Source organism: Melanotaenia boesemani, chromosome 4 (assembly GCF_017639745.1).
Source record: "Melanotaenia boesemani isolate fMelBoe1 chromosome 4, fMelBoe1.pri, whole genome shotgun sequence".
In the NCBI taxonomy this organism is placed as follows: Eukaryota; Metazoa; Chordata; class Actinopteri; order Atheriniformes; family Melanotaeniidae; genus Melanotaenia; species Melanotaenia boesemani.
The window spans coordinates 15,230,108-15,244,941 of record NC_055685.1 but is presented as its reverse complement, the minus strand read 5'-3'; the positions used below and the strand labels follow the sequence as shown (position 1 = coordinate 15,244,941).

The window sequence follows — 14,834 nt, the reverse complement described above, 5'->3', positions numbered from 1 at the left end:
ATGAGCCCGGCAATTATATGAAATGTGACATTCTCAATGTGCTACCGAGAAAATGTCAAAAGACACCAGTCACAGGATATTTTTTTAAATGTCATTTGAAGAGGAGAAATAGAGATCTTTATAAGAAATCTTAAAGCTCAACCTGAATATGCTGTAAAATAACGCAAATGTTTTTGCAGGCTGAGGAATCTGACTCTTGAGGTGTCTGGTGGATACATATTTAAACATGATATGTAAATAGGAGTCAGTGCAGTTGAGTAAACAACACACACACACAATATGACTGATAGTCTCTACATGGGATATATATATAGTAGATATAGATTTCTCATACATAAATTCAATTAGCAAAATAGTAATTCTTACATAATGTGTACTAAAAGATAAAAAATTTTAAAGACAAAATAAGAATTAAGCTGTTTAATTAATATATCACTGGTTCAGAAGAATTTAAAGTCACAGAGACTACAGACAAAGCTGCAAGAACATGCAGATTTTAGACTGCAGTGCAATAGAATGATATGTAAAAATTGAGTGTTGGAATTAAACTGTTATGCATGGAAGTTTATTTCATTCACTTGAAAAAAAGAAAAAATGAAAAAAAAAAAAAAAAACTGTTGTTTTACATTAATGAGATAGATGCATTAATTTTTACCAAGATTTTGTAGTGATCATGAGAAATTAGGGGGGGTTTGGCAGGGATCAGCAACTCTGATCCTCAAGGGCCGGTGTCCTGCAGGTTCAAGATGTTTCCCTGCGGCAACATACAAGGTTAAAATAAAATAGTACTACAACAGCTTGTTAAGTTCTGCACAAGGCTGTTAATGACCCATTCATTTACAATGAAAATGTGTCTTATTCCAGCCCTCACTCAATTTATATTATATATTCTTTATTACAGTATCCTATTTATTTGGTAAATCTGGAATCCAATTTAGAGTTAAATACATCGGTCAAGAAGGTATGCCTTCGGGTTTCCTTATAGCAGATAAATCATGAATATATAGAAATGTGAAATGTCTTGAGCTGTTTAGAAATTTTGTTTAAAAATCAGCACTTGTTTGCCAGGTTGCAATGGGTTAAATGTCTGGTTTGAGGTTACAGAAGGTTCATAAACTAATGTGTCCATAATCTAAATACAGTCTTTGTTCAAAAGATCAGGCATGAGGTTGCAGAGCAAGCAAAACTATACTGTCTATTTTTGGGGGGATGTATGTTTTGGACATAAGTTGGAGCTGGCTGAATCCTAACCCATATCCAGACATTTCTTAACACTCATATCATGAATTGATGTTTGTGAGGTTTGAGGGATGGCACAAGTAGAAACTGACAAGTAATTCTATTACAACCTGTTTCCTTATTGAGGTAAGTCCACAGTCTTTTAGGTGGACATTTAAAACAATGAAACTTGTTCCCATCAAAAGTACCCCATAATTTGTAATTTTAGGTGAGGCAACACTGACTCTGAATTTGTGTTAAAATGTTTCGGTAGAACAAACAAGCCATCTGCCAGCATTTGATTGATTAGCGTGCTGTTGGTCGATAATCACACGCAGTTGCACAGAAAATTTTCAAGTATAATCAGCACCAAAATATATTTCTCTAAAGAACATTTTTTTTCAGTGGTTGATGCCTGGGGTATGGCCTAATTAGGAAGTAACTGAGGAGCAGAGCTCTTTCATTAGCAAATAAATATCCCTCCCTGGTCACATTTTGAATTAACCAAAGCAAATAGCCTTGAGCACTGACCCGATTTGTGACACATCAGAGAAGCAGCTGCAAAAAGAGCAGATAACAATGCTGCAGCTGATGCATTGTTTCTACAGCCCTGTTATTTTCACAAAAGGGAAAGTAGAAGCGATGCACTAAATTTAAGTCAGGAAAAGTAATTACCTTACAACAGTCTTATCTCTCAAATAAAATAAAATACACACACCTAGCACACAATGAGCCAAACCCCACCTCATTATTAAGCAGCCAGTCTCAAAAGGAGCAAACATTGAGTTTCATGAGCATCACAAGTGTTTGACAGTTGTCTGACTCAGACAGACATATGAATTTATGTATTTAAAAGTCTTTTTCTGAAGCTTGTAAGTGAAGTTGATAACCACAATGTACCTGTTCTGATTCTGAATGATGTAATGCATGTCGTGAGCTTTTTTTTTCCAATCAAAGGTAAAAAGCCAGAAAAAGCAGTGAACACTTGCCAGCAACAAATTATGGACTCTATGTGCCAATCCTTTATCTTTTCTACCTTTATCAAAAAATCTTTAAAAAATATTTTGCAACATTACTCAGATACAAAGTTCATTATTAGATCAAAAGGCAGGGCATGTTTATTTGTATAGCCCATTTCATATACAAGAACATTCAAAGTGCTTTATGTAAAACATTAAAAACATTACAGATGGTGCAAAGAAAGCATTAAAAAGTAGTAAAAGGCAGCAAGAAATAGCAAAAATCCCAATAAAATTGTAATAAAATCATAGATTAAATTAAAATAATTAAAAGCCACATCTAGAATATTAAAATATAATTTTGGGTTTCAGACAGTAAATCATTGCTCATGTATAATAGTTCCATCCTGAGGATAGCTGCCTTGATTTTTTTTCTTTTATAACTAAGTGAAAGTTTCAAAGAGGTTAGCCTGACATATTTCTTTTATTCTCGTGTATCATTCTTTGCAACATAAAGTTTTCTTGCACACACGACTGGAAGAATAGTTTTAATCACTTTTAGTTCAAGACTTCCACTGCTTTTTAATAATTATTGCATTGCACAGCAGGGTCCCCCAGGGTTTTAATACAGCTCAAAGACTCAAGTGAGAACCATAGAGATGAGATCTATGTCTCTTACCAAATGGTCAAAGGGAAATATGGACATCAGTATTGCTAATGGAGTTCTTTCCATTATCGATGCATATTTCACATTTTAAAAATAGCTTAAATAGACCTTTCAGATAACATCCTCATGTGTATAAATTAACTTATTGAATATTTATGCTCTATATTCGTATGGCATACACTGCTTTATAATTAAAATTTTGTCAGCATTTGCAAGTCCCAGGGGGCAAAACTTCAAACTTGCGAGTACCTGATATGAAGTTCAATTAGTACTATTCATACAGCATTGCAAAGCAGAACCAAAATAATCAACTGGTTTGCATATGTTGAGTCTAACACATAAAACCTTATTAATCACAACAATATTAATCATTTTAATATCTTGTTAAACGTCAAAGATTAATTTTTCATTAGAGGTTTTCTTGGTTTGGTTCCTGCACCAACCCTTTCAATTAGTCAAACATTAGTAGTTACTCACTTTCACAGGGATTAAAATGTATAATGTAAACATTGTGATGAATATTATAAGGTTTAATGTAACTAATGTTATTAACATTATGAAATTTTTATTACTTTTGTTTTCCTTTTGAGCTTGATGCATCTTTATCTCTGTGTAAACATCCTATAAACTACAAGACTGTAGAAGTCACCTCATAGAGTCTGAAAAAGGATGCACATCTTTCATTTAAATGGAAGCTCTCATCTATCAATACATAAAAAAAGGTTCAAAGGTTTTGTACTGACACACTAGCACATCACACACTGCACTGCATCATTATTTATTGAACAAAACTAAGCCAAAATGAAGAAGCAGAATGTGTAAAACTTTATCAACTATTCTGCTTCCAAAGAATTAAAAGGCAAACCTAGACAATTTATTTATATAGCATAATAAATCATACATAAAAACAATTCAATGTGCTTCACATAATAGAAGATATAAGGAGTAAGTAGCATCCAGCTGAGGATGCTGGTAATTACATATATCATTAACAGTTGTGAGCACCTGTTAAGAAAGCTGTGCATTAATGAACACTTGAAAACTTTTCTTGACAACAATGTGAAAGGCTGATTACATCATACAGAAAGTTACTTCAGTCTATTACTTCTAAAGGTGGTTTTACAAGCTAGTTGAACATAAAAGCCTTTTAATACACTGTTTCTGCATTTAGCAGAGTTTTTGTTAAATAAACTGTGTAATATGGTGTAATATATAATGTCTTGTTGCTCATCTGAAGCTGCATTTACCTCATTTTAATACCTGAAAAAGTCTATGCCATTTGATTTTGTGATTTGTTTCTATGCCTTGAGTGTACTTTCTTTGTCATAAGACTTTACCATGTATCTGCAGAGCCACTGCAAGTTATTACTACAATAAATTTCAGCCCTTGCAGTGCACTCTTGTGCAGTATGGAGAAATTGTTTCAGATTAATGTAGTATTCCATATTCTGCAGATTTTGAATGCACCAATACTTTTTCTTTTAAGATAGTGATATAAAATTGAGTTTAAAATTGTAATTTGGGCTTGCAGGGAATTGAGACCTCAGAATAAAATCGAATGCTTTGTTAAGTGACTGGGCAGCTTCCAATTAGAAACCTTGCTGTCTGTTGAAAAGCTTTACTGGTCTGATGGGATTTGATCAGCCTGGGAATAAATGTTTGTAACCCATGAGGTTATAGCACCAAAGGTTATGTAAGCAAATGAAGGAGGTTTATCTAATGTGAACAGTTGGGTGTCTGGAGGGGACTTCAGCCTGTAAGTTGTGAGTGCTGGTCTGACAGAAAAGGAGACTCACATCTATTCCACCACCAGGTTAATGCAGCACTGCATCCATTCTCTCTCTGATGCACTGAGAGGCTAATTTAAGACTGCAATCAGGATAACCTTAAGACGAATCTACTGTAAAATAATAAGTCACTTACAATCTGATAGCAGTGAAGAAGTCAACATGATGATGTGGCAGTGAATGTAAGTTGCAGCTAACGGTTGAGAAAGGTGTGATATATTGCCATCTTTCAATATCCTTTGTGGAAAAGCTGGCAGAAGATCATCAGACACGTTAGAGAAGATAAGGGTGGACAATATGCGCTGACTGATTACATACCGCGCTGAGAGACAGCACGGATCATTTGTTATTCATGGAGTTTAAAACAGCAGCCACAAGTATCAATCAATCTCCCTCACTGTTTGCACCCGCTTGTGCGTCACCCTGTTTGTTGCTTCGGCTGCTACTGGATGAGGCTGTGCGTTCACACCCACGTTCAACAGGCACCGAATCACATATAGTTGGTGGGCAGTTTCACTGCGTTTTCTTTCATTTATACCGAAAAGTCCTTGGCGACGATAGACAGAGCTCGTGGGAGAAGAGGACGAGTTTTTTTCTATTATTTTCTCCATCTTCTTCTTATTTCCTTTCCTTTGGAATTAAGATTTTTGTTGAGGCTTAACTTGCGCGCAATGGCGCCTGGACGCAAATCTTCTCCTGCTTACACAGCTTTACTCTTGAGGTAGATCAAATCGGATAAACAACAGAAACCCTCACCACATTTTGGGAATAAGAGAGGAGGATGGGAACTCCACATAACGGATCCAACGTAACATCAAACTACACGAATCAGTTTGTGCAGCCGCCGTGGCGCATAGCGCTCTGGTCAATTGCCTACAGCTCTGTGCTGGCGGTGGCGGTGTTCGGAAACCTCATTGTAATATGGATCATCCTTGCTCACAAGCGTATGCGGACTGTGACCAACTACTTTTTGCTTAACTTGGCATTTTCGGACGCCTCAATGGCCGCGTTCAACACTTTAATAAACTTTATCTACGCTGCTCATGGGGACTGGTACTTCGGGGAAGCCTACTGCAAATTCCACAACTTCTTCCCGGTCACTTCTGTATTTGCAAGCATCTACTCAATGACTGCAATAGCCGTGGATAGGTGGGTAAAAAAACAAAAAAAAAAAACAAAAGAAAAAAAAACATTATAACAATCAAATCTTTCTAATAAGCGATCATCTCATTTCTACATAAGTTGATAAGAAACAGAGGCGTGTCAGCTACCACACAAGGGAATAAGTTTTCAGCGTTAGAAACACACTGTTATTGCCATGCCTTTACCACACCTTTGAAATGGATATATTTCATTTCAAAGCAGGACAACTTCAAAGAAACCACGAAATATACTGGACACGTTCACATTTCAAGCTTCTCCCAATGATAAAGTTTCCTTGACACCCAAACTCTTTCATCTAAACGGTTTCTTTGGACATTGTGTACCCTATTATTGAACTTATTTATAAAACCCTCCTGCAGCAGTTGAAATTACACCTTGTGCTCAATAAAATAAGCTAATTCAGTTTCAAGAAAAAAAAAAAAATGCTATCCCCAAGGTTGGGGTAAATATTTTTTCTGAATGTATTTGTGTTGCTTATGGCTTAAAGCTGTACTCCATTTCATGCTGTACTTCATCAGTTTGAAGTTCCTGCAGTTTGTGTCTTACTCTTGGTCTCATGATGCATAGTTTTTATTTGATAGTTTGAATATATTTCAGTTGTTTTTTACTTGTGATGTGCATCATTGTTCTGGAAAGAAGGTGGTGCCATCTGCCACATCTCAAGTTTGTTCCAAAGATTTATTTTGTCTCACGGCCAGTAGACTAAAGCTGTTGTTTTGCAGAGTCTATGCTGCAGTAAATGAGTGTGTGTGTGTGTGTGCCAACACCTTCAAAAGGATCGCTCCTTCCTCTGTGCGTTTTCATGCTCTAACTCTCTTGGTTTCTGTCACATGCACTCATCCTATTTGCTCTTTCACTTCACACATTCTTTTTTTCTTTTTTGGTTCCTTCATCTCTTTGTCTTTGCCTCCTTCTGGTTTCCAGTTGTTTGGAGATGCAAACGGCACCATCAGCTTTGATCAGTGGACCATCATATCATTGTAGCAAAGGATTAAGCTGGAGGAGGAGGGAGCCACAGGTCGAACACAAGGGAAACCAAAAAATGTACTGAAGGAAGCTCAGTGCATGTGTGCAGCTAGTGTAAGCATGTCACACTGTGTTGTGATACTATGTGAGGTGTTTTCTTCCTCCAGTGCTTCCTCTTCTTGTCACACAAATGGAACAATGCATTTCCTCAGGCTGTGCTCATTTAGGCTCCTCTACAACAGCCACATATATGTGGCCTGCTGTGTCCCCTCAGTTTGGTTGTTTTCTTTTTTTAAATAAGAATGAGAACACTGGCATGACCAACATGATGCATATGTAACCTCCGGTCATGCTTTTTGTAACCCCAGTATGGTGCTGTCCCCGCTCTGATGTCTTGAAATGGCAAAGACCACAGTTCGTGATCCTCTTTGAATTTGTCCTTCCTGCTGAATTTCAGCTGCCAAGTGTGTTTCTTTGGGCACTGCAGGAGAAGAAACACAGGTTCCTGTAGTAAAGGGAACATCATAGCTCGTGACATCTACCATTTCTCTTGTGTTATATATGCGTTTTTAAAAAAGAATAATAATTTTTTCCTGAGAAAACGACATCTGAAGAAGTGATTTCCTCCCAAACGTAATGTTGTTACTCTTGATAATCAACTTTGTAACAGCATTAAATGAAGGAAACAGTTCAATTTTGTCCAACTGGTGGACTCATGAGCATGAATGAAAGAGGCTTTTAGCTGTTTTGAAGTTATTTTGGGGTCTTTTTTTTACTTGACAGACTTTTAGAAGTCTAGTTCCTGAAGTGTTGTTGCAACCTATTCCTAAGGAGGGTAACAATGTTCTTGAATTTCTTCCACACCCACTCAGTCTGCCTGCAAATTAATGGAGTCCTAACTCTGCAGAAATGGGTTTGTAACCATTATTTACTCATGTATAGATTTTTGAGCTCTAGTGGCCTTTATTTGACAGTGGCTCGACAGGAAAGGGGGTCAGAGAGAGAGAAAGTGAGAGAAAGAGAGCAGGGAATTGCCCCAGGCTGGGACTCGAACCTGGGCCGGGTGCAGCACGTAACCTAAACCTGTAACCTCTTTTCATGGGGGCTGACATTGAAGCTGAACTGTCACCGTTTTTAAAATGTGTTCAATGACAAGGCTTCATAATGCATAGATGACCTACACACTGCTAGGTGAGAAAGTTGGAACCTGGTTGATGAATATTCTTTTGAGTGAGATCTTTCTTTCTTTCTTTCTTTCTTTCTTTCTTTCTTTCTTTCTTTCTTTCTTTCTTTCATAAGATAATTTGAGTAGTGACAATTCATGGTACAAGCTGTTAATACGGGGTGTTTGTGGTATTGTGGAGGGGGCTAAAACATTGGACGTTGATCTCTGGCCTGATAACAATCTGAGCAAATACGTGACATCTATCTGTTCACATAACGTCTGGCTGCTGGCAGTGAAATGCTGGTCCAAAGTAATCTCTGCTAGTTTCAAAACAGCATGACATCTGAAAATATTCCTTATCCCGTTTAAGGGGAAAACAAAGAAAAACAGTCAATGTTTTCATTGAATTTGGATACCAAAATCAAATGTGTGTATGAGCAGATGTTACAGGCACTGCAGAGTGGCTATTTTTCTGTGGGTTCAAGTCTATTACTAATATCATTGGCTACCACTGTGCAAGCCTTTCAGATCCTAAATAACTCAGCTGCTTTAAAAAGGACATTGATGCATGACGCACGAGATAGATGCACGTTTCAGGCAATTACCAGTGACCAGATAAAGTATTTCTGTTGTTATCCCACAGAGAGTTTCAGTTGCTGAGATGACAGGACAAAAGCCATTTCCTACCATTACAGTAAGATTTTATTTTAGCATTTCTGAGCCTCTGTGATCAGCAATTTAAAATCATGTAGGATCCTGACGTGGGTTTATGCAACAAGTAATCTCCCACCAGTTTCCAGCGTGTTGCTGTGTAGTTCAGGCAAAATCTCATCACAGGGTTGTAAAACGAATCATCCATCAATTTCCATGCAAATCACAAATCGACGATGTAACCAGGGTTCTGCAGAAAATTAAGTGTTTTTTTAAATGCAGAAAATATAACTGAATTATCAGTTCAGTCATCTGAATTATCCACCAACTTAGGTGATTCCCAGGTCTGAGAATTTTTGAGAATTTCTGTAGTTAGGTCTAGAAGCCACAAAAATGATTCATTAACTGCATCAAATGATTTTTTTCTTGTTGTTGTTTTGTACAGCATACCAATTTCATTTGCTGTAATCCTTAAACTTAATTTTAATTAAAGCGATCAGCTGTAAAGACCCACACCCATCCATCACCTGGTTAAAAATCTTTCTGTATGAATTTGAAGTATATCAGACAAAGATGAGATTAATTGATCAGTGAGTAATTAAATATTCAGTGAGCACTTTGAACACAAAAGTGTCTTCAAATCTGTCAATTTCTGTCCTGTAGATACATGGCCATCATCCACCCTCTGAAGCCTCGCCTGTCAGCAAAGGCCACCACAGAGGTCATCGTATGTATCTGGAGCCTGGCAGTGGTTCTGGCGTTCCCCCTCTGCTACTTTTCCACCACCCGAGCTCTGCCCCACAGGACCATCTGCTACGTGGCCTGGCCGCGCATGGCAGATGACCCCTTCATGTAGGAAATACTTACAAAATTTTATATTCAGTTATTTCTTCTTATGTTGTTGTTAATAATAGCCTATTTTAACTAATTGATGCATGCATGTTAACTAGAGTAGACTACATGCATGTTAGAAACAGTTAGATCTTGTAAGACCAATCCAACATGGTTGTTTCCAGTCTTCAGGCTAAACCAACATAAGTAGCTGCTTGTTGCAGCCTCATATTAACATTATACAGACAACAAGTATCAAAAGTTTCTGCAAGAAAGTAAATAACTAAAATATGAACTCATGTTAACCCCCCATTCACTCATTAACAGTATTTCCAGTTCTGCTGTATGTTAATTGGAGGACTGCAACAGAAGCACATACTTTTGAACAATGAGAAGTGAGAGTCATTATGCTGATGATACAGAAATTATTGAACATTCTTGCAGCTCAGTCTTAAAAAAAAACAAACAAAAAAAACCATAAAATCATTATGAAAAGCTGGATTAAATCTTTAGAAATAAAATTTTCATTTTTAATTACCACTGAAATATACTTTGAAATATGATTTTGGAATTCACTTGTTTCCTTACACTTTTACTTACTGATATGATTATGGTTAAGCATTAAAACTACTATACGTGATGAAGGTCAGGATCATGGCTTACAAGACACTTTGGCAAAGTCTGGCATCAAAACATCCTCCACGCACACACAGCCTTTGTGAATATAAAGTTTTCTGTTTTATTTTTCCATGAGAAAGGTTGCCTTAGTTGTGTTAAAAGAAAATGATAAATATGAATTAATTTTGTTTTACTTTGGATCAGGGAAGTTCTGTTCTTAGTATTGCAATATAGACCGTGTTTAAAGGAAGTGGTTACAGCTATAACTTTACACTCATTAGCTACCATGAGGTATGCATGAGGTTCAGCCTGAGTTTGATCTAAATTATTTCACAGTGTCTTCATCCACTTGCCATTTTTTCTCTGTTCCAGGTATCATATCATAGTCACAGTCCTGGTCTATGTACTGCCTTTAGTGGTGATGGGCATCACTTACACCATCGTAGGGGTGACACTGTGGGGTGGTGAGATTCCTGGAGACTCTTCTGACAACTATCATGGACAACTCCAGGCTAAACGCAAGGTAAACATGCCAAAAGGTAATCGTTTAAGAATGGATGCAATGTTTGACTAAGCGTTGTGTAATTTATAACATGATGTCTGAATGATAAAATGTTGCAAACTGGGAATCACTGGAAAATTTCTGTCATCTACATACATGTGGCTCCAGGTAATTATCTTGCACCCATTTAATAAACCTAAGGTGGAATATGATTGGGATAATTTAAGGCAAAAAAAAGCCATTTTGACACATATTGGTCTCAGAAAAACACAAAATGGGAGCGTCCTTTGTGGTTCAAGCTGCAAGGTATTTAAGTGGAAAGGCAGAACAATTATGCAACTCTCCGTTGTTGACCAAATACCTTTGGGATTTAAGCTTCTTTCTATGTAAATGCAGTTACTGTGGCTAAAAGCATTGATATCCAAATGGAAAGGAATCCCAGAACACCATCAAATCAAATTAATTGTCCTTTGGCCCTCTTTGAGTACTCCATGTTTCATGAAGATCTGTTAAGTATATCACACTGATAATCAATCTGGTCAAAGCATAGAGGCTTTGGTGGTGATGAAATCGATACAGCAAAGAAATACTTTTAAGCTATTTAATTATAAAACTTTAATGTTTGCCCTATTAAATTTTCTTTATTTTATATATTTAAAGCTAATGTAAGTATTTTATTCAGTTTCAACTGACCTGAACAAATATAGACTCTTTGGAGCAGGACTTATTTTCCTCACTAGATCAAGGACAGTTTGTACTTTAATTGTTAAACAATAATTTTAGACAAACAGAGATATTACCTCCATGTCCCGCTAATTATATTGATAAAAAAAGGGGGGAAAAAAGCTCAAAACAGTAGACTGAACTCAACATTTAATATAAGTAAGAATATTAGTTTCGTCATATTGCAGTCGCCAAAAATAATCCTGTCAATGAGAGTGAGTGCAGCAAGAGTTACTCTGTCAACATTTCAGGATAGAGCACAGTCACAGAACACAACACAACCTTAGTGATTGTCACTTTTTGTCAATGCAACTGGACAGGCACAAGCTCTGAAGAACAACACTGTCTTCAGGGTTTATGAGTTTCTCTGCACTTTGATAGACACATCTGGCACTACGGCCTTTATCCTCAGGAGTCAGCATCTTATTACAGACATGTCTTCACAATGGAAATGCTGACTGCTACCACAAAGCACGAGTACAACAGAAAAAAACACGAGGGCGGTCAAACCGAGCACATTATGACACCCTCTGCAGGGTCATTAAATAATAAAGATTTACCATTTCACTGGATTTTATTAGACATCTCATTATAGTAACTTACATGTTTTTTTTCCTTTCCTCTTTTAGATAAGTCAACAGATCTCAACCGTATTTTGTCTGTGGTATCACAGTTATTCACACATTTACTTTGTGTTTTAGATTGTTAAGCATCAAATTTAATGCTTCCACCTAAATTAATGATAAACAAGATTTTATTATATTTTAATGGTTGAAACTGCATATTTTTTAAATAAAATATAGTCTAGCAGTTTAATATTCCGTCAATAAATTTGGTAAAATTTGGTTTTATATTATTCCAGTGTATTTTGGTGGAGGTTTTCATGTCCTGTTTCTCGGTTAACTAGTATATTACATTCAGTCATGTACAAGTTTTTAAGTGGTGGAAAATGTGTCTTAATTATTTTTTTATGCTTTAAGTATTCTCTGTATGTTCATCATGAAAATTAGATCTCCACCTTGATTAATGAGTGTGTAAATATCAAATAAGTCCCCCGTCCCTGTTTGGTGCACAAAAGACTTCACAAAAATTCTGTGTATGCTTATTTATCATGCAGTACCAACAGGGAGACAGCTTATTGGTGCCAGTCTGCAGTGACAATGAGCCAAAACACACAGCAGAGTTTCAACATGTATCCTCAGAGAGAAAATGAACATGGTGTCCTGCAACTGCTGCTTTAAATGCCAGGCACTCAGACCAAATATTGATCCAATTTATTCCTTTATTTGCTTTTACAGCACTTTGTATGTAGGAAAAAAAAAAACAAAAACAAAACAACAACAACAAAAAAATAAAAACAAAAACAAAACACTTCATATACTTTGAAAGGTTTTAACATAAACATGATAACAATTTAATAAAAATGGAAAAAAAGGAAAAAATAAAATAAAAAGAAGAAGAGAAAGAAAAAAAATTCTAAGAATATTTAAATAAAACATGCATGCAGCCTGCTTTACAACTTTCAAGTATACTTGATCCTATAGGATTTAAATAATTGGTTAAAAGGTAAATTTAATTTGCAGTTTAACATGTTAACAGTCCTAAAGCAGCTATTCACTTCTTGATAATGATCCCATCAAACTCTGTATCTACTGACTAGTTTTTTAATTATCTTGCTACAACAAGGGGAAAACTGTGTTACACATAAACATGCAGATTCTCTCATTTAAACTAAAAGGGATGCCAATATGAAAGTACTGATTATGGAGATAATAATTAGGTCAACAGATTTTAGCTGAACTATCAGCATTGAGATCGCATCCATCCCTATTTTAAAAAAAGAACCTTCTAAATCTTTTGTCATTCTACAGTTGGACACCAGCTTTTTCATCGGCTCTTATGCACCAAAGAACTGATGCTAACAAACACAGGGTCGAAATTTCTCTTCATGCCTTTTTTTCTAAGTATACTTGCTGGCCCCACCACAGTTTTCATTAGTTTCTAGCAGAGAATGGATCTCTTGGGATTTCTTGCTGAGGGGCTGTGCAGATCAATAAGTGAAAAGGATTAATAGTGTGTCGAAATCTGCATATGCTGTTCATGTAAATGAGTTTGTGTTTTACATCCATTTTCTGCCATCAGTATATCACAGTGTAAATTTTTTTTTTAGCATCAGTTTGAGGAGGATTTTGAATTTTAAGTGTAAATGATAACGTTTGATTATAATTTATCAAAGAAGCACATCCATCCTTTAGCCTCTGTCCTCTACACATCACTGTTTTTTTTGCAAACAGTGTTCTTTTCTTTGCAGGTGAATGTCACAGAGGTTGAGAGTTTAGTGCTCACACGGTCTGAACAGAATAGGTTACAGTACAGAGGAGAAAGCAGCCCCAGGCTGCACTGTCAAGCATTACAAAACAAGCTGGCTTCTAAGCCAATTTTCTTACTGTATTACCCATGGAAGAACCACGTAAACATATAAAATGACCCAAGTCTTTTAAGCAGAATCACAGAGCAATAAAGGAATATCAATGGCTGTGACAGAAAATCTAATTTATTTAAAGACAAATGTTAAATAGTCCCATTTTTTCATGTTTTTGTTTCAAGACAGTCTCCAGATTCTTCCATAAATCATCAGATTTGCTAATTAACCTAGCCTTGTTTTATTTATTTTTGTGATTTTAAAAGTCCCATATTATGCAAAATTGACCTTCTTAAGGTTTTCTAACAGTCATATGTGTCATCATAGCCTGTGTATGAGGCCCAAAAATGAGAAAATTATGTCACATTTCTCAGTTGCTTGCTCCACTTTTTAGTGAATGTGTGCTCAAACAGGTGAGCCTGCGATCTTTCCCTTTGTGACCTCAGAGAGGGAAATAACCACTCTCCCCATACTGCCATTAAGTAGGCCCCCCAGCTAGCTGAGCCTGCCCTCTAAAATCACCTAGTGGGCGTTCTCCATAGAGCTCACTAGAGCCACATTTGGAACGGCTGAAAAATAAGGACCAAGGCTGAATTTGGGGTACTACACTTTGAAATCAATGTTGTTGGACCTCTGACACCCACATAAAATTATGGAAGAAATGTATAATATGGAGAATTTAAAGCTTGTGTCTCATCGATCAGAGGGGCTGCAGAATGTGCAGACAGAAGAACTTTAATCAAACTTCTTTATATAAGCCCATTTGAAATATCGCTTAACGTGGAGCTGATGTTTAATCGCCTTCAACAGTTTATTATATTAATGGACAAAAAACAATGGCTCATTAGCTCTTCCAGTTTGAAACTTATTATTAATATAGAGCTCACACTGGGGAAGCTCACTCAATCACCTGAGTATTCATTTAAAGACTGCTCCGCTGGCAACTGATAACCACACTTGTTTCAGGTCACTACATAATGGACACTGATTACCTTTGTCATTTAGTAGTAACTTGCATTAAGTCTCAGATTACATTCTGTACGTAGTAGATTCTGCTCAGCAGTTATATGTTTATTACAGTGCATTAAAACAATTTAATCTTAACAATTGGCATTGCGCCCCTGGTTTTTATCCCATATAGAGCATGATTTAGATTTATAT

The 14,834-nt window shown here is 36.4% G+C and overlaps 1 protein-coding gene across 1 annotated transcript in view; it reads left to right on the top strand.

Moving 5' to 3' along the window:
• The first annotated feature begins 5,092 nt into the window (after positions 1 to 5,092).
• Positions 5,093 to 14,834, top strand: part of tacr3a (tachykinin receptor 3a) — a 39,722-nt gene continuing 29,980 nt past the window's right edge. Inside the window, exons 1-3 of the mRNA XM_041982327.1 lie at positions 5,093 to 5,780; positions 9,241 to 9,429; positions 10,399 to 10,549. Coding sequence (XP_041838261.1) covers positions 5,413 to 5,780; positions 9,241 to 9,429; positions 10,399 to 10,549 — 708 coding nt within the window. The 5' untranslated portion in view covers positions 5,093 to 5,412. The remainder of the gene's footprint in view (positions 5,781 to 9,240; positions 9,430 to 10,398; positions 10,550 to 14,834) is intronic.